Below are 19,707 nucleotides of genomic sequence, written 5' to 3' on the forward strand. Positions count from 1 at the left end.
CAATGGCTTGTGCATTGTAGACGTGTTGACTGAAATGATGTCGATTCACAAACAGGACAAGTACGGGCCTTTCCCTGACACAGCCTCGGACATCGAATTTGAGTCCTTTTGTCGTACCACCTGAAGAATTTGACGTTGCAACGAATCTAGAACCGCCAAGCTACTCCGTCCTGTTCCAGACTGAGAAATAAGGCGACACTACTCTGGAGCAATTGCTGTATTGGTGTGTGCGAATGCATTCAATCACTTCAATTTTGTGACGTTTTCGTCATTTTTGACATAAAAGTGTCTCTCTCGTCCACCCGGCACACCGCTCTGAACAATCTCTGCTGATCAGAATCTCCAAGTTCTTGCTCGTGCGACGGCGCATCTAGTTGAGGTGTTGACAGTGCAGTAGCAAAATTATCACCTGGTGTCTAGCCGATTCAATGCAAATCACAGCAAAGTGAGCGCTCGCTCTTGCTTACCATCACGCGGAAATGTACTTTACCTCGCTGCAATAACTTCGCCTGCTATACTGGTTGTCGTGGCTCACAGCTGCAATTCCTAAGCTCACGTCTTCAAACTGTGCCTCATTGCGGGCCAATTTCTAGGCCTTTTGACGTCACAAGGACAAATCACAAAATCCCAGCTTCGCATATTGAAGAAAATTACTATAGCAATAGCGGAAGCAGGCATGATGCTGGACCTCCCCACAATTACCCTCGATACAACTCTCACGGACCTCTATGCTCGCACCGGTCCTAGTCTTGGTAAAAAGCGTATCGGGCAAGTTCTTTGTGGGACAAGCTCAGCGATCGAACTCAATCAGCATTTTCCCCGCAATATAAAGTATCTTTACCAGGACAGCCCTTTCAATTCACTACCTCAACAAGAATTAATTCGTGAGAACGACAAGCTCAAATACTCACTTGCCTCAAAATACCTCTCATTGATCCCTCAGAGGGAGGCATTCATCGCTGGCAATACTAGGGTTTTCCTGTTCAATGTCAATCTATCCGACGAGCAAATTCATCACGACGAGCAGGAAGCGAAAAGAACCATAGCCGTGCTAAACAACAATCAGCGACCTGCTCTCGTGTTTTGCCCAGGACCAGAACATATCGATCTCGAGAAACATGGTGTCGATGTTTTAGCTAGCAAACTCGTGTTAGATGCTCTGGATGGTTATCCTTTGACTTGCGACCCAGAGATCCACTGGCTACTGAACACGAAAGAGGCACTTGCACGTTCTGGATTACCTACACCTCGTTGTGATATTGTCGAGCTCGAAGGATATTGTGCGGATCGCCAAGATTGTTGTGCAGCGTGCAAGGATGACTCCTCACCTTTCGTGCCGGAGTGTTGCACCGGCCCACGATCAACTTGGCTGCAACAGTCAGTACGGAAGGTCATAAAGGCTGTTCGTGGTCGTTCCCTACCTTTCGTTGCCAAGAACCAGCAGACTTTTGCTGGCGCTGGAACTTGGATCATCAATACTGACCAGGAACGCGATGAACTTATTGAGCAGCTCTCATCTGGCTTACTCAGAAAGCTGTTCTCTCAGGTGACCGCTATCAACCACACGCTAAAGCCTGCGACCATACTACTGAGCGACATGGTCGTGAATCCCATCGCGAACCATGGTCTTACATTCTTCGTTTGTGAAGATGGTGCTTCTATCTATCTGGGCACTTCAGAACAAATGATTGACGAAAACAGCTCGTGGATTGGCTCGACCATTACCTATTCTCAACAGAATCAACTTGAAGATAGATTCAGCCCGATCATGAATCAGGTCGCTACATGGCTTCACAGTCATGGATACGTTGGACCTGTGGGTACGGACATCCTTCAAACACAGTCTTCTGGTGACACTCTGAAACAGAGTCTGTCTTTCAGCATCGTTGATGTAAATGTGAGGACGTCTGGATCAATGTGCTTGCCACTTCTTCGCAAACACTTCACCAACCGTGGCTTTGATTGCGCTAGCTCTTTCGGCATCACAACAAAGGCAACAAGAGACGAATTTATTCAAGAGTGGTCGACACAATTTCAAGACGGACAAATGTGTCTTCTTGCGTGGTACGAGGACAAGTTTGCAGGCGAAAGCTTCGCAGACATCGCAATCAGTGCTAAAGATAATGAGGAACTTCGCACATTGATGGAGCAAATCAAAGCCATGACTGAGCAGGTCACATTCTAAGATTTCGAGTCCGGAACCACAACTTATCCTACAGTATATCTGGGACTTTCTGGGAAAGCAGGTATCCATTCCTTGGTACAACTTTGTCTTCAACTGCGTCTAATGAGGCAGGATATGTTGCTCAAATGAGACAGAACTGTATGAGTACCTGTCTGCTTCTAGGGTATCCTTTCCAGAAACTTTCTTTGTCCCAAGACTTCGCACTCGGCCACTTGTCTTTGTCGCTAGCGTTCTCCCGGTGTAAGTCTACGTCAGTCGGTGAGAACAACTCCAACTTCTTTGTTGTCTATCTGACGCTGCATACACGAGCCTAGTTTCATCTGCAATCCGAGCTCTACCATTTCTTTCCACTTACTCAGATCCAGCTCTCAGGCAGCTGCAAAGATACAGCCACTATCTCAGCACGTTCTCGTGCAGAAACAGTGGTCTCTCTGGTGGACACCCGCAGCTCAGTGCACTTAAATCTTGCTTTCTTGATTGCTGCTTGCTTAGGTCGAAGTGATTGTATGCGAGATGGCAGCTGAAAAACAGCCTGAAACTGCGACTGGAGTCGGCGAGACCGACATCTCCAATGACCAGCCGGATCAAAATTCTGGAATGACCGAGCAATTAAAGGCTGCTCTCGAACAGATTTTTCATAACACATCAACTGAAGTAGAAGTTGAAGTGACCGATACGGTGAGCTCGATCCCTCAAGAGCTGTTGAGGTTAGGAAATGAAGGTGGACATAACTTGCGAAAACCATCCGCTTTCCGATGGCGCCTGCGACACCAAAAAGATGCTTCTCAACCAGCATCACGCCTTGCTGAGAAAACAGACGATGTTTTCAAACATACTGATACTACACCATGGCTCCAGCTCGATTTGAACGGTAAGAGATCGTTTTGGGAGCGCAAGACTTCACCGGGCGAACTTGTCGAGAGCCATACCCTTTCAAGTCCCACTACACCGCTTTGTAGTGATAATTCCTGGATCAAGCACGAAAAGCCTCGCCCGGCTAACGCTGGGCTCTGCACTACATTCACAAACGAGGTTAACAAGCCACTTGCATCTCGAATTGAGAAACTGAAAAGCTTGAACTTCCACATGACTAATTCTGAGGAAAAGGATCAGACAGCGCAGACGCAAAAGGCGCATCCTGAATTACGAAAGCGGAATAAAGATGGAGCCATTGAACCAACTCTGTCTGACAAAATCGACGCTGCAGAGCTAGTACGAGACAGGCTGGACGCAAAGTTGAAGTCTACGTTAGCCAGCCATGTAAGACTTCAAAATCAGCTAGATGACTTGTTAGGTATGCACACCTCAGGAAGATTGGGACATATGCCTGAGTTCGATGCAGACTCGGCTACGACATCAAGAGAGGTACCAAGAGATGATACAATCCAATTGCTCGACACGAAGAATCCACGCTTGATGGAGATCTGGGCCTTTGACCACATCAGCGTAGATTGGGCAACGTCTCAAACACTCAATCGCGCCTACACACTTGCACATCAGCTTCGAGATCAAATCAACGAAGTCACAATTAGTGCCTTGTATCACAGGGCACAACCAGGCAGTGTTGAGGCAGAGCAGATCGATCATATCGTCTCGTACCTCGAGAACAAGCGATAAATTGTGGGTGTAGCTGGAGAGAACATCCAGAAAAGGCTAGAGTGGTATGTCACAGACGATGACGATGACCCTGCTGGCATCGAAGAGGAGGCTATCTATCACGACGATGTAGATGATCTACCAAGCTTGACGAGCCGAATAGTGACACTTCCAGACACAGAAAGTCCTAGATCACAACCAGTGTCACGGCCAGTGTCCAGGAGGCGAGCCCGCTCGGCAAGCTACGACAGGTTTCCAAAAGCTGACAACACCCGATTCGATGCGAACGAAGCGCTTGCTGAACATCTTCCGGTCCCAAGCCTTGATACGTTGTTATCGAACCGGAGAAATAGCCATCGAAGCAAAGGTCGTAAAGACCTCGGAGCTTGCGCGATTCTACTGTTACTGATCATACTGTTCGTGGTATTGGTCAATCTCTACTACGCACGACTATGGGTCTTTACTAGTAGTCTGCCGTTGATCTTGCAAGTATAGAGCTACTCACTCAAGATTGAACCACGAAGAAGACCATAGAATCTGACGAGTTCATCTCGGAATATCTAGATGAACTTGAGGAAACCAGATACATGTGGAGGATGTCGGTGATACCGCTCAGAAGTTCCATAAGACTGTGGCTGAACACGGTTTGAACTCCCGTCTCGTCAGCATTTTCATTTACAGGCGTGCCTCCGACACCTTTGCTGACTTGAACAAGGAACTGTGGCGGTGTCGCTTCTCCAAGAAGGGTTGGAGAAGCTGGATTGTGGAGCTGTGATGGTGGGCATGGGTGGGATCAATGTCAGTGAGAGAGGAGCGGGTATCATGCGACAGCTAAATAGAGATCTTTATCAACACAGGATTACTTTTAGTAACACCTTTCCGAAGTAGTGATCGCTCAGTACACGGCTCTGGTAGTATAGCACAATTTATCTGTCGATCATGCCCTCCACAATCATTCCCAACTCAACGGCGGCCGCCTTGTCGTCCGCTCCGTCGTCACGAGTAGCCACTGGTACCTTCACAGGCACAGTGTACATGGACAGTATATCTACAACCACACCAAGCAAGAGCGCAACGTAAGTTCCGTTATCAACCAGAATGCCCTTGCAACTTACAGACTATACACGTAGTTCAACCTCTGACCCTGGCAAAATCATGCTCAACCACGTCTTCTTCACCCCATCTTCACGCACATATTGGCACACCCATGAAGTTGGACAGATACTCGAGGTCAAGATGGGGTCTGGGTGGATCTGTGACCGAGGGGGGAAACCAAGACAGATTCGAACTGGTGACGTAGTAGTATGTGAAGCTGGCACTGAGCATTGGCATGGTGCTGCAGAAGGAAGTGTGATGATGCATCTAGCGATTAGCCTGGGTGTAACAAACTGGAAGGAAGAGGTTGGAGAAAGTGAGTGGAAAGCGAGCACAGGTGGTTCGTAGAATAACGAAGAAACGAGGGATCTTCTCTCAGCTCTCATTCAGAGTGTGTTTAGATTGGTATATACGTCTGAATTACTTCTGACTATGATAGTGCAGCCAATATGTCAGAGCTGTTTCCGAGGAAACCTGACCACGTTAGTCTGATCAATAACTGAAGGCTCATCACGACTTACCATTGAGATCGGCATTATAACGACACATATCAGTGGCAAACTGGGGGCTTGTTGTCCCACATATGTCATCGACAAAGACCACATCATAACCTATCCCATTAGTACATTACTGGCTTCGGATAATTTGATTCACCTTTAAAATAAGCATCTATCAGCGTTCCCCAGACACACTGATCGGTATTGACACCTCCAAAGAATAAAGTAGTGATCTCGTTCTCCTGCAACCAGAGACCAAGAGGAGTCTGTGGACCCCACAGACCACTGAACCTATTCTTGTTGAAATACAGATCAGTACCAGCAGCCAATCCCTCATCCTTCATTGTCTTCAACACGCCGTAAGGCTCTGCGTTCCAGGCTCCTCTGAACAACTTCCTGCCGACATTGATGATTGTGCCGTTCTCTACAATCGTGCCCATGTCGCCGCCGAAGGTTTGCGTGTTCAAATTACTACCCATTGTGTTGAAACCGTTTGCACTGAAACTTGAGAGGAAAGCAGGTGGAATAGTCAGCCGATCATATCCGGTCAGGCCCCAATTAGTCCAGAGCACTTTCATGCCATTCGCTCGAAAGCCATTGATCGTATTTACTGTTGGCGCAACAGCAGCACGTCCAGCTGTAGCGTTGGGAGAGAGCTGAGGATGTAGGAAGTAATTCTGCATGTCAATGATCACCAGTGCTGACCTAGTTGGCTCGATGATGATCTCGGGACGAGATCCCCACATTGGCAGGGTCTTTGGCGTTGTGACTGGTACAGTGTTGCTTCGAGTCAAATCGACAGTGCCATTTGCCAGTACTGACCAATAATTGTAGTAATTGCCCAGGATTTTCGTGTCATTGTCGAAGCCTGTTCCTACTAGAGAGTATGCTTGTCTAGCGTGTAGGTTGCTCTCAATCGTCGGAGACGAAAGAGCAAGCAGGGGGGGCACTAGAGCCAGAGTTTGTCTGAACAGCATGGCTAGATCGAGTGATCGAAGTACAATGCTCTGCGAGCAACAATATGTGCTATCAGGATATTGTCAGATCGACCATTGCCAAGAACATGCGAGTCCAGGCTATCGCGGAAAAATTATGGGCGTGGCCCCGACATTTTTGCTAGCCAGGACGTGGTTAGGAATGGAAGTGAGAAATCCGTCCATACGAGGTGTCGTCATGTATGTCTGACTAAATTCCATGTCCACAGATTCTCAAGAGGCAGTTTTAGGAGCAATATCATACGCCACATGCGTGCTATGGAAGTGACTCCGAAGGTGCTAAGTAGTGCGGAGCGCAACTTCAGCACCTAGCATTACTAAAGCGTTCACGCGTCTTTTCAAGGCGGCTAACGAACTTATTCCTTTCACACCGCTCAACACTGAAAGAAGAAGAACAGTGGATATTGTGTATTGAGCTACATTACGTGTGGTATGAAGGATGACAAGTTGATCTCCGGTCTTGAAAAGACAAAAAGGGCTAGACGTGGGAGTTACGCCCCGCAACACGATACATAGCAAAGTTGCTCTTTGTTCCACGTTTTCTATCTTTCTCAGTGGGCAAAGTGTTCAGTCACGTGAACTACACGTCAGGCGCGCTAGTGTTTACCTACAGCCGCTACCAGGTCGTGCAAAAGCTCAGTAGATTTGCCTAAGGCACCAGCTCTTTCCTCACAGTCACAATCGGCATGATAGCCTTATTCGAGGTGCTGTTGACTCAGGCAAATCTGTTGAGTTTTTATAAGACCTGATGCCGACTTGCAGAGCATGGCAGGGCGTTGATAAAATAACGTGAATTTCGTATACCTTCCTGACAAGACGACAAGTATGACCTTGAGCTTCATCACTGGTGCAGTGTTACGACCGCGGTACACCAGTACATCGACCACCTATCGTCATCTGGGAAGATGTGATGAGGCTCACATCACCTTTATCACAGCCTGAATAGTAGTGCAAACGTGCTTGAAGCACAGAGCAGCCTACTGAAGTCACACGAAATGTATGATCGATTTCTGCCGGAAGCCAGGTTTGATAATTTTGGGATTCGTAAGATCGTCTCGTGGTCTCGTCGTCCTGAGCAGGATGAAACTGCCTTGCCTTGACCTTACTCAACGACGAAGTACTCGAGCTGGAAAAGTGTATGCGTAGCACAGCAAGATCGCGTTGACTGCAACCCTAGGAGTATCCCTCATTCGAATATGGTTTTCACAAAGTCTGGTACACCTAGAATTCTTCATCTTGTTTCAGTTGTGTCCGGTACCCAATCATCAATCTTCTCCCTGAGGATCTTGGCAAAAGATTCTCCATGTCAAAGGCACGGTTCCGCAAACACGGTTTCCACCTTTCTGAAATCATGTCATCCTCTGTATCACTATGAAACGTGCTGCAAGAACATCTTGTTCATCTCTTCCTGGCGTCCTTGAGTACAGCATCAGGGGCGCCCTCCAGGATGCCAACGATGCGCCCCTTGAGCCCACGAGATGACCTATATCAACGTGGCTCCTTAGAATGTCCGTCACTGGAAATCTTACATCTCAGCGTGCCGAATTTGTTCTCTACATTCTCTTTTCCCGTTTCACAGGTCTGCGACCTCACCAATTCCCTCAAACCAAGATCCACAATTCGAACTAGTCGCTCATTCGCCCCTTCTGCAGTTTTCCACAAAACACATCAACGCAACATGAAGTCATTCGCTTATCCAGCCCTTGCTTTTGCTTCTTTACTCTCCGTCACATCAGCACACACTCGCTTCACGACCTTGCACATCAATGGTCGATCTCAGGGCGATGGTGTCTGTATCCGTCAAGACCAGAACCCTGGCACAACCACGAACTTCTTGCCTTCACTGACAGGCTCTGAGATGGCATGCGGCATTGACGGCACAATCCCAAATCCTAGCATCTGCTCTCTCAATGCCGGCGATCAGATCTCTCTCGAACACCGAATGTGGCCAGATGCCTCTCAACCTGGTGCGATCGATGTCTCTCACAAAGGCAACACGGCCATCTACATGAAGAAGATCAACAGCCAATCTGACCAGGTGGCTGGAGGTGGTTGGTTCAAGATATACTGGGACGGTTATGATAGCACAACAGGACAATGGGGTACAGACCACATGAATGCCAACAATGGACTAGTGACAACCAATGTACCCACTTATCTCGCTGCCGGATCATATCTCATACGTTCTGAAGTGCTGGCACTGCAGAATGTCGGAGAACCACAATTCTATGTTGGGTGTGCGCAGGTCCAGCTTTCTGGTTCAGGGTCTGCGGCGCCCTCGAATACCACGACAATTCCCGGCTATATCGACATGTCGACGTCTGCAATGAATGTCAACATCTATGAATCATTCACCTTCACAGAATACGGTCCTTCTGTTTATGGTTCTGGAGGGAGCAGTGGTAATGCCACAAGCAAATCATCCTCCGGTAGCAGCAGTGGCGTCAATTCAGCGTTCGCAAGTGGCTCGAGCTCAACCGTGGGTACTGATGTACTTGTGAATTCCGAATCTACAAGCACCAGCAAGACCAGCAATATGACCACTTCCACCGTCGATACTTCTGACTCGAGCGCAAACTCAAAGGAACCCTCGTCTACGAGTGGCTGGACTGGTGATTCTGGCGATAGCTCTGAGGTTGATGCCGAAGCGGACGAGGAGAGTACAATCAATGGGGGCGATGATGACAACGCTGAGATCGCAGACGACAGCGACCAGAATGGTTCTCATGGTTGGCATCAATGGAGCAGATGGAACGATGTGAAGACGCGTGTAAGAAGGAGTATTGCGGCACTGAACATGCGAGTATAGACGTGGCCGCTTTTCTAAGGTACAATGATCTTGAGGGCATTCAGTCAGGGTCAGACAGTGATAGTGTTGTATATTGATCGAGGGAATGTATTCGTCATTTCGGGTCGATGGTGAAGATAGTGGCAACTTCCAGCCAAACTTCCACATACGAAGACCTAGAACCATGGCGACCTGAACTTGCTGCACCCCATGCTCCGCTCCCTTCTGCTGTCCCGTCACTTCGCATCGTGTAGTCCTACCGCCGCCTACCACCTCCACCGACCTCGCGATCAGCAAGACTAACCACATCACCAATTCCGGCAGCTTCTTGCTCATCTTCGAGTGCTTGCACCTCCTCTCTGCAATCCCACCATCGCTCTTCTGCTTGTTGAAAAGCCTTCTCACGCAGCTCTTTGATTGATAGCAATGCCGCATCTCGAACGTAGTCAAGCACATATTTCTGCCATTCGTTTGTCGTTCTTCGGAAAAACTCGGCTCGGCTTTCAAATGGCCGTGGAAATGGTCTTGGGTCTTGGGAGGCGAGCTTCTCCGTTTCGACTTCTGGAGGCTCTACACTGACAGAAGAAGCTTCAGTGATCTCTGTGTTTGCGACTGATTCAACAACTGAGGAGATCTCTTCTGCTTCAGATGCTTCGGAATCGTCCTCGTCCACATCCATGTCATCGTCGTCGACTTCTTCTTCACTCTCATCCAGGACCGCGTTCATGTTCACTGGCTCGACGTAGTATAGCTCCTTCACACCATCTAGCTTGTTGAGGTCAATAGCATAAAGATCTGAGAATGTGACTTCGACATCCTTACGCTCAAACGTGCCACCATAGAGGAACAACGTATCTTCCTGGACAGCCAGGAGAGCATTGAACCGCGGATGTGGGAATTCAAACTTTAGAGGGTATTGCTTCTTGTCGATATCCTCTTCGTCCTCTTGCTTATCGACAATCATTTCTTCATCATCATCCTCGCCGATCTTGCCCTTCGTTTCCAAAGCGGCCAGGTTCTTTAGCAGCTCCTCTTCATCAGCTTTGCCTCTGTTGCGAACTCTTTGTGCTGCAGCTTTAACCTTAGCGCTAGCCCTCGGTCTTCTCAGTGTTACAGGGAACATTCTGTTTCGATCGATGTTGTACACGAAAAGTTCCCTAAAGAACTCCGAGTCGATACTCTCCTCAGTATCCTCCTTGTCATGGACACCACCAAAAAAAACACCACGACCCTTGTGGTATGCCATAGTGATACCAGCTCGTGCTGGACTTACCGCATTTGCAGGCTTTTTTCGTCTCTCCCAACGCAGTGTCGGGCACGTTCCTGACGGTACCTCCCCAGCGGGTAGGCTGACTCTCAGAAACCACGAGTCTTCATGTATCATAGGCTTAAGCACGTTCCTCTGAGGACCAGTCTTACCCTGCTTCTGCTGTCCTTTCACTCCGATTGTGGCTTTAACACGCGAGTATCCGCCAAATAGCACCGCGCCAGATTCATGTGGTAACCAACTGAAAGACGATCTAGCATCGGGCTTTTGACTTGCAGGAGGCAATTTGAACTCATGCCAGATATTCTCACGAATATCGTATATCCACACGTCTTGTAGATACCTTGTCTGCTGACTTGTATCCTGAAATCCACCAAACAGCAAGACGAAGTTCTTCCAATAAGTCATGCGATGGCCACTTCGTGCAGGAGGAGACTTATTCTTCCCTTTTGATTCGAGTCTCGTCCACTCTCTTGTGTCAGGATCCAAATACCAGAAATCGTTGTAGTGATAGAATGTGCCTTGCTTCGGACTGCTGAATTCACCGCCAAAAAGGTAGATACCCCCAGTATTGCCGCCACGACACCAGGCATGACCGGATCGAGGCAAAGGACTGTTTGGCGAAGTCACATGTCGCCATTCACCTTGATTGATCTGATAAACGAACAGATCATTGTAGAATTGAGCAGTGCCTGTGACGCCGTCGTAATACTCGCCACCATACAAGAACAGCTCATTGCGATTCGAGGGAGATGCAATGAATGTAGCGCTCGATCGCGACGAAGGCGGTTCGCATAGCTGTTCTGTAACCTTCAAGAACTTTGCTTGTTGATCAGCATATGCTGCAAGGACTGCATCGAGGTCGACGTTTTCGTCATCACTGTCGGCATCGGCACTCTTGGCCTTGACTTTCTTTTCACCTTTCGAAGTCTTCTTGGTCTGCTTAGCGGCTTTTGCAGCCTTCTGCTCAGCTGATTTCTTCTTTTTGTCCTTCGCCATACACGTAGTGGTGAAAGAAAAGTCCGATGTGCCGGTGTGCGGGCGTCCAATGAACGATCAGGTTTTTTGATGTGTGAGTTGCCCGAATGAAAAGTAACAAAAACCGAGACATTGATGGATGAATCGTGACCAGTAAGAAAGTTGCCTCTTTTTCGTGGATGTCCAATTACGGCGGCGGACGAAAAGAGGGACAGGACATATGAAGTTGAGCTGTCTAGTGGAGATGCCGTCGTGGTAGACAACTCCATCCAACAAATCGGCTTCATCTTGCGCTTCAGAATTGGATGGGGCGAAGTAGAAATTGCTTCGGAGATGGAGGAGGACATTTCCTCTCCTCTTCATGTTGACTTGGTTTCGATCAGCTCTCTAGAAGGCAAATATTTCTTTCGCGAACTGATACACAAATTATTCCAAGTTGTTCATGTCTGACACGTGAAACCCTCAGCCGCAATTACTGTACCATGTCCACGCTGTTGCGACGTGGCAAGCGGGGCTTGCATATTCGCTTGACGAACAGGCATAAATGAGCCTCTGCATGCTACAATTGGCATCTTCCTGTGTTCTCCTCACTCTGTTTATTCTTGTCCACCCAAATACTATCACCAAACCTCTCGTACTCAATATGCCTTCTCTTTATGCCCAAAAAGTCGCAAAGTGTGAAGCGATGTTGAATATCACATTTTCCAACAAACTACTGTGCCTCGAGGCACTGCAGATGTCCGGCAATATGCTTCCATGGAACGAACAGTCCCTGAAAGTCAACAAGAACGACCGACTTGCTGTTCTCGGCGATACAGTCCTGAAGTCTTATCTGTGCAAGAAATGGTATCATAGTGGTCGAGTCAAGGGTAGGTGTGATCCTTGGAAAGGAAGAGGAGGACTCTCTTAGACACCAAGATCCGCAGTATCAATCTGACCGGTCCAGGTCAATGGGCCGATGCTGAACAAACGCTAGTTAGAAACACCAATCTGGCTCGGATTGGTCTCAACAAGAGCTTAAAGGAATGTATCATCGATAATCCCGGCACCGTCCGCATCTCCGATAAGATGTTAGCAACGACCGTCGAAGCTCTAATTGGTGCAGCGTACTGTGATGCTGGCGATGATGGGCTAGCAAAGGCAATTGCAGCCTTTGGACTTGATGAGCATGAGTCCCTGATTGCGGTAACGTACCATCTCTCTCCTTTACCTTGAAGAGCTGACTACACTCATCTTTTGGGCTAACGATTACAGGACCAGTGACGCCATGGCAGTGTGATGTGCACCCGGTGGCAATCCCCAGCTGCCATGTGATCGCCATATCGGCTTGTGGCGTAGAGTCATGGTCTTTACATCACAAGCCAGCATGGCGCCGCTATGTACACTGATGCCTGCCACCGAATGTAGAACACAATGCCATGACGCCAGTGGTCCGAGCAAGATCTCGTGCGTCATCGGCGATTGCGTGTTTTGGTAGACTGTGCTACTGCAATGGCTGCCAAGCATCATACATCGATGTCGCACAAGATCGCGCTTGGGCTTCCAAACTTCCTCAAGTTATTAGGTTGCAACCGTCCGACGTTCTAACCAGTGCCTTAGCCTCAGGATCTCTTAGTCAGTGGCTGATCAACACGATAGAGGAACGAGCAAGTATACAAGTGGAATTACGGTACTGGAAGTGGTTGTCAACGTTCTTCAACGAGCTCATGGCATGGGGATGGGACAATGATTCAACATCAGCAAGCGTTTATTTCGGGCAGAAGTCTGTGTGGACCGCCTGATATAGTACGATTCATATAGGAGGAGAACTTTATAGAGGAAAAATGCAATACCCTTGACACGGATGAAGGGTTGTACTTAAGAAAAGATGTTCTTACCAGGAAGATGACAGCTCTTCTTGGTATGACAGGACGGCTGTGGGACACAAAGGGGTCCATAACGGTTACCCGCAATCTGCAATCACGATTCCGAGACCTTCTGGCTCACTCGCCAGCCATAGTATACCTCAACCGCTCGTGGTATCCGTTGAGGTACTGAGTCCGGGACTGATTGATGTTGCCGAACGGTGTTCGTAGTCCAGGGCAGCGTTGTGAGATCTTTAAAACCTTTTGACTGACCGCCCAGATATAATTTCAAGCTCTGCATATCGTTGCTGCGCCTCCGTCCGCGCTTCAGGAGCCAGAGCCGTCATCCATTACCTCCAGAGTATTATATCGCGATCTCGTTCTTCGAATATTTAGGCCACACGGATCAAGTCATCTGATCGACTGATATAGGCTGGGATGGTGATGCATTTGCCTCGGTCATTAAATGTCAGCACCCTGTATCGCTCATACCACGACAATCTCCTCTTCTATGCCATCACTGATAAGAACCTCTCCGTCCATGAAATCTTGCAGGTATGCCTCGGCCACGATTTGAAAATTGCCTTCTTCGTTCTCGCGCAAGATCAGGGGTGTATCAGCACCACTGGAGACCCACAAGACATCACCCTTACGCGCACATGGACGTCCGAGTCCCAAATAACCTTTTTGAGTAACGAAAGGTGAATGGCATCGACCCCAAAGTTGTACGGCCCAAGCATATGCGACCGCAGAATGAGACAATATCACTATGCCGTCATGCTCGACAAGCTCATTGTAAGCTTCTGAAACGTCCTTGGTAGCACGAATCTGCTCGGTGTCTATTTGGTCAGCGATGGGAACTCGCCATGCATTCTCTATCGTCGTCCCATGACTCTGCACCGCTTCCTCTACGAAAGCCTGGAAATTGCGAAGCCACTGAGTGGCGTGAAATTTCTCGCTGGGGAGTATGTCAGCAAAATGACAGATCGTGTCGACTCTGCGGCCGCGTAAAGCTAGAGACTGTCCATCAATGCGATATGTGAAATCTTTGCGGGGACCACCAGCAGCATAGATACGCATTTTGTTGATGTCGACTCGTGGGATGTTCAGAGTCCAGACACCATGTTCCGCAAAGTTTGTCACCCAGGATGGCAAGTTGAGCTTTTCTGCACGACAGATTTCGCATGATGCGAGCGCTTTAGCTCCGGTCGTTCGTAAGAGGTAGTATGTGACGTCTTGATATACCTCTGCGACTGCTTTGTTGTAATCTGGAATGATACCACAAGTTTGCCGATCACTCGCTAGGGAGAGAAGTGAATAGATATGATCAACCAGCAGACTCGCTTTCATCTCTCGGAAGATAGCGCTAGGGATGTATTCTGATAACGGCCGATCTTCTGACATCGCGTCCGCCGTAAATCGATCAAGTCTAACAGACTGACTGCGTAACGTCGCTATCCTGTCTTTCGGCCATTTCGAGGCTGTCTCCCAATCTTTCTCATGATTGATTAGGTACATGATGACCATCAGCGTATGAGCGGCATTGACAAGTGTTGCCCACGCCCACACTTGGCTGCCGATCAAGACTAAGGCTTCATTGTGATTAGCCAAAGCGACCTCCTGCACTACCCATGCTCGTTCCCAATAAGGCAAATTCATGAGAGCAACAAACGCGTCGAAAGACTTCCAATCACTTTGAGAAAATGCCTCCATGATGGTATCCAAGATCTCGAGCGTCTCTTCCCGATCCACTTTTGACTCCCACTTTGCGTCAAGATCAACGAGCATAGTCATGCGTGAATCAGGTCGTGGCGGACACGGATCGTAATCGAAAGTGCCTCGAGTATCAAGCGGCACTATGACTTCTTGAGCATCCTCAGCAAAACCGTCATGAGATCCAAGCCATACAATGACTCTTGCAGCGCTACTGTAGATTTGAGCCATTTGCTGAACTTGCTGACTCTTCTCAACGAGGTCCTCCTGGTTGATACAGATAGCATCAATCCATAATAGGTTATCGAATGGAATGATGCTGCAGAAAGTGTCTTCTCTCAGACGACCGTGTACACGCTCCCAGATTTGTAGTAGGAATTCCCACAGATTTCGGGTGACCTCTTTGATCTTGCCATCGCAGACCAACGGCAATACATCATTGGCATCACCCCAGGTATACGAAAGTGCGTGGTAGACAGGTAGATCTATACCAGCGTCACTGTCGCAACCAGTCGTTGTGAGGGAAACGTTGAAGGTCGATTCGCTACGGGTGGTCAAATCATCATGCCAGTTTATTGGCGTGCGTTGAAGATGCAGCTGGAGAAATCGAATCTCTGATGCGGGCGCCTTCAATGGCTCGTACACATATCTATCACTGCAATTGATCTTGTCGCTCGTATAAATGCGAGGCATATCAACAATTCAAGTTCACGAGGGTGTCCAAAGCGACGGCTTTGGTGGGAGGAACATAAGTGCCAAAAGCGAAGATTCGCTGCCAGTAAGGCGGGTTCCACTTCTGGACTGGCTAATACTACACCATACTATTTCACTCAATATTTAGCATAAGAATATCGGCCCAATTGCCAGTTCTCTCCCTATATCAATGCGCCCACATCCCAAACATGATCCAGCCCACCTGCAGCCGCAATCCTCTCTCTAATCTCCTTGTTACTCTTTCTTACCTCTTCCATTCTCATCTCAATTTCGGTATCACTTAACTCTTCTGTCTTGTCATCATCTTCCTCTTCCACATAACGTTGCACTCCATCGTCTTCCTGCTCCGCAAGGATCTGCCCCTCATTGTCATCCAGTTCTCTGATGTACAAACCGTCGCCACTGGCTTCACCTTCCTCAACAAACATGTCATTCGCATCAACACTCACAGGCTGTGGATGCTGCGTCTGGTACTGCTGGTGTACGTGAGCTGTACGAATAGGCTCGGCAGTCGGTATGCTGACATCGCGCATACCGAACCTTTGTCTTTGTGCATCTTGTGTCCGGATTGGTAGTCCCTGTGTAAAACTGGCTATATCGAGCCTATTAAATCTCTCCCGCATTGCGTCCAGCTTCTCAGCTGTGGACATTGGTGCTGTTGCGATGGAGGAAATGCTGGCGGCAGCAGTAGCAATCGAGTCACTTGCCCTCCTTCCGTGCTGTTGAACGGGGCTACCCATTCGCGCCCTTGCTTCATCCCTGATCAGCGCAGCATGGTATGCGCGTTCAAGATCTTCTGCTGCTTCACTTCGCTGGCCTCTCTGCCGTTGTTCGACTCGAACCTTCCCGCCGTGCACGTCGGCGGTGACACCAAATTGAGCTTGTAGCTGATTGTTATTTGCCACGCCTTGTGCTTCAAGCTCACGCACGATAGCTTGGTTCTCAGCATTGCCCTCTAGTAAGAACTTCAAACACATGACGGCGTGTTCCTTGATATATGGATTGTGGCCATCGTAGACAGTACAGGACAGAATAGTAGGGACGCCACCATACTCTCTGATCTGATCCTGTACTGTGCGCGAACGCCAGACAAGGCTTGATAGCACCAACACAATCAATTTTTTGAGGTTGCGCCATTCGAACGTACTTGGATCTTGATCAGCAGAACTCCTTTGCTTGTCTTGGTCGCGGAACCCAGGGCGTTCAGTCGAGCGGGGAGGTGCACGGCCGTGGACTGGAAGATCTTGATTGCTGCGGAGGTCGAGCGGCGCTTTAGGAATACCAACCTCAAGTTCACCAAGGAGAGTGACCAAATCATATACAATTTCCCAGCGGACAAGCACTCTTTTCCAGTCATTGTTCTCGGTCAGGACAGCGAAAAATTCAAGGAACTGATAGACGCCTTCGTAAACTCTTTCCATATCCCATAGATTCAGAGGAAAGTCTTCGCCACCATTACCATAGGGATCGAAAGCGGACGGTTGGTTTTGGGCACGAGCTTGAGCTTGCACTTTGAGTATTTGACCTTGCAGATAGATAAGAGCACACGTCTCTGGAATGATATTCCCACGGAAAACAGTGAAGATGTATCTGACAGTAAGCAGATCAACACGACTGATAGGTGCTGGAATTCGAAGTTTCTGTCCTCGTCGATTCTGTCGAACAGGCATGTCGTGCTCGTCGCGCTCGTCATGCGTAGGACTATACTTTGTCCGAAAGATGTGCGTAAGGATCTTGATAACAACTGCCTGAGCTGGAGAGATGATATCCTTAGCCTGGCCAAAATCAGAGTATGCATGGGACATCAGTCCATTCTTGAGGATAGCTTCCATAATCTGTACCATCATCCTAAAGTAGAATTCATCGTCTGGTAAGTCCCATGCTGCAATAAAGATAAGTAGCTCCCTCAGGACATTACGGCCGGCTTCTTGAGCCAGAAGAATGTGACAACGCACGGCCTGCATGTTTCGTGCACCTTGTCGTTCAATAGTGTCGCGATACTGGTTCTTCATGCCGAAGTTCTCAACTATTCCGGCCTGAATGATCATTGGCAGCGCTTCAATTTCAGTTGGGCCAAGCACAAGTGGGACATCGGTAAGTAAACCACGTTCCTGGTCGCCAATACGTCGAGAGTCGAATTCGTCCTGATCATCGTCCTCATCATCGTATTCTTCTTCTCCTTCATCAACGACATCTTCTTCCAGCATACCACCTTCCTCGCCCTCAAGTTCAGGTTCTAGTTCTGCTTCTAGGATGTTCCCATCCTCATCGACCTCAACGTCCCAACCTCCATCAGCCACGATACTACGATCGTCAGTCAGTCGACTCATAAGCTCATCCTTAGCCTCTTGTAGAGTTTCAGCTGCACTCTCCGCACTGCGTGGCATGACTAGATCGTCTTCAGTGATTTCCTGTTCAGCCACATTTGCTGGATTGACATAGTTTGCGAGAGTTGGCAGAGTACCCATCCTTGTCGTTTTTCCTGCAGCAGATCGTCGTGTTGGAATTGCAGGCATACGTGCAGCGTTCCTAGCACTGAAGTCACGAAGCGCTAGATGTTCTCGAAGTGCCGCACCTGCCCGAAGTAGTATATCTGGGTTGTTGTCCAACTGAGTCGCTGTGAGACCTGACATGCGTTCGAGATCGGTCCTGATCTTATCCATCAGCATTCTCTTCTTCTCTTTCTCGGTATCATCCAGTACTCGTTCGGCGCTCATAAGGTCGAAGAGAGCATGAACATCGTCGATGTTATAGCCAAGACCGGTTTCTGTAAGATCTTGCTGTGAATATTGATCCTGCGGCATAGGTATCGCTGGTTGTGGTTCAGGGCTAGACTCGGGAATGTCGACCGCCTCTACTTCCGGCTCTTCAACGTCAGTATGCATACCATTCTCAATCAGCTGGGCCTGAGTATTTATCCTCATTTGTGCCTCTCTGCTGATCTGCTCTTCCACTTCGCCAACCTCTCTCTGTTGTGCTTCCCTCTCAGTCGCTTTGAGACTGCTACTGCCAAATAAATCCAGCCAGAGCACAAGTTTTCTCTGCTCATTGTGCATGATAAAGTTATGCAGGAATTGCAGACATGTGATCAACAATCTCTTATACAAATTAACCACCTTCTGCCACTTGGCTCTTGACCTGTCGCCGCCCACATTATCAATAGGTGCACTTGACCCAGGTGTTCCGTTATTGGCTCCAGCCGCAGCTATCGATTTGGCGGCCTGTCCATCATAACCCCGAGCAGCGACTCGAACACAGACATCGATGAGCTTTAGGATCTGCTGATCGAACCCTTTTTCGGCTGCAAGGTTTTGAGCTCGGCGGGTTGTCGCAAGGAGATTTCGAGCAATTGTAGTAAGATCGTTCAAACGTTCGATGTCCTTGATCAAGCTTAAGTAATTGTGGGCGATAACATCTGAGGAACTAATAATTGCATGCGCCGCATCGTAGGGATCTTTTGGATCGATGAATGGTGCAAAACTGTGCGCTTCGAGGACTGGGACAGCGAAGCTTAGGACTTTAGCTAGACCTGTCCATATTTGCCCACTAAAACCCAAGTTCTGTCGGACCTCAGCCTCTTGATGGCTCTTGTATAGAATCTGCTTCCCTGAGAGGAGGAGGTGTTCGAGTCTCTTGTCGTCGATCAAGCCTGGAGCTTCGTAGTGGGTGTGAGTGCCTGTAAGAACGATTTTGAGAAGGAGCTCAGCTGGCGTGATAGGCATTGAGAAGTTGTGAGGCGTCTATGCGCCACACTATGGAAGATACACTCTCAAGCAAAGTGGCATTCGATAAATGCAACGCTCACTTTCGAAGTTGGAAAGTTTGGGCAAGCGCCTAAGGCAGGAACAGTAGCGGCAAGCTTACCTCTTATAGCTATACTCAATGAAGCAACTCCGCCGCTGGAGGAAAGGAAGGGAAGTTGTACCTCGAAAAGTAGCTCTTCAACATTTTCGTTAAGCTTATCAGCATCAATGTGTTGGTTTATCTTCTATATAGCCACCTTCCATCTTGCTACTTTCATGTGCAGACGAAATG

General features: G+C 48.5%; 8 protein-coding genes across 8 annotated transcripts; 4 read left to right on the forward strand and 4 right to left on the reverse strand.

The window, feature by feature from the left end:
• Positions 1 to 679: 679 nt before the first annotated feature.
• On the forward strand, positions 680 to 2,185 carry LTR64_002161 (uncharacterized protein; the record flags this gene model as incomplete). Its single annotated transcript, XM_064896534.1, has 1 exon — positions 680 to 2,185. The coding sequence occupies one exon, from the start codon at positions 680 to 682 to the stop codon at positions 2,183 to 2,185; it is 1,506 nt and encodes a 501-aa protein (XP_064755484.1).
• Positions 2,186 to 2,698: 513 nt separating this feature from the next.
• LTR64_002162 (uncharacterized protein) lies at positions 2,699 to 3,802 on the forward strand (the record flags this gene model as incomplete). The annotated part of the gene is made up of 1 exon (XM_064896535.1): positions 2,699 to 3,802. One exon carries the CDS (start codon positions 2,699 to 2,701, stop codon positions 3,800 to 3,802), a length of 1,104 nt encoding a protein of 367 aa, XP_064755485.1.
• Positions 3,803 to 5,306: 1,504 nt separating this feature from the next.
• Positions 5,307 to 6,350, reverse strand: LTR64_002163 (uncharacterized protein; the record flags this gene model as incomplete). The annotated part of the gene is made up of 3 exons (XM_064896536.1): positions 5,307 to 5,350; positions 5,398 to 5,487; positions 5,531 to 6,350. 3 exons carry the CDS (start codon positions 6,348 to 6,350, stop codon positions 5,307 to 5,309), a joined length of 954 nt encoding a protein of 317 aa, XP_064755486.1.
• A 1,696-nt stretch (positions 6,351 to 8,046) lies between these two features.
• On the forward strand, positions 8,047 to 9,177 carry LTR64_002164 (uncharacterized protein; the record flags this gene model as incomplete). The annotated part of the gene is made up of 1 exon (XM_064896537.1): positions 8,047 to 9,177. One exon carries the CDS (start codon positions 8,047 to 8,049, stop codon positions 9,175 to 9,177), a length of 1,131 nt encoding a protein of 376 aa, XP_064755487.1.
• Positions 9,178 to 9,412: 235 nt separating this feature from the next.
• KEL3 (Kelch repeat-containing protein 3) lies at positions 9,413 to 11,422 on the reverse strand (the record flags this gene model as incomplete). The annotated part of the gene is made up of 1 exon (XM_064896538.1): positions 9,413 to 11,422. The coding sequence occupies one exon, from the start codon at positions 11,420 to 11,422 to the stop codon at positions 9,413 to 9,415; it is 2,010 nt and encodes a 669-aa protein (XP_064755488.1).
• A 622-nt stretch (positions 11,423 to 12,044) lies between these two features.
• Positions 12,045 to 12,616, forward strand: LTR64_002166 (uncharacterized protein; the record flags this gene model as incomplete). The annotated part of the gene is made up of 2 exons (XM_064896539.1): positions 12,045 to 12,270; positions 12,348 to 12,616. The coding sequence occupies 2 exons, from the start codon at positions 12,045 to 12,047 to the stop codon at positions 12,614 to 12,616; spliced, it is 495 nt and encodes a 164-aa protein (XP_064755489.1).
• A 1,115-nt stretch (positions 12,617 to 13,731) lies between these two features.
• MET7 (Folylpolyglutamate synthetase) lies at positions 13,732 to 15,651 on the reverse strand (the record flags this gene model as incomplete). The annotated part of the gene is made up of 1 exon (XM_064896540.1): positions 13,732 to 15,651. The coding sequence occupies one exon, from the start codon at positions 15,649 to 15,651 to the stop codon at positions 13,732 to 13,734; it is 1,920 nt and encodes a 639-aa protein (XP_064755490.1).
• Positions 15,652 to 15,833: 182 nt separating this feature from the next.
• LTR64_002168 (uncharacterized protein) lies at positions 15,834 to 19,394 on the reverse strand (the record flags this gene model as incomplete). Its single annotated transcript, XM_064896541.1, has 1 exon — positions 15,834 to 19,394. The coding sequence occupies one exon, from the start codon at positions 19,392 to 19,394 to the stop codon at positions 15,834 to 15,836; it is 3,561 nt and encodes a 1,186-aa protein (XP_064755491.1).
• Positions 19,395 to 19,707: the final 313 nt, after the last annotated feature.

This window comes from Lithohypha guttulata (assembly GCF_036872675.1).
Source record: "Lithohypha guttulata strain CCFEE 5908 chromosome Unknown scaffold_2, whole genome shotgun sequence".
NCBI classification, from domain to species: Eukaryota; Fungi; Ascomycota; class Eurotiomycetes; order Chaetothyriales; family Trichomeriaceae; genus Lithohypha; species Lithohypha guttulata.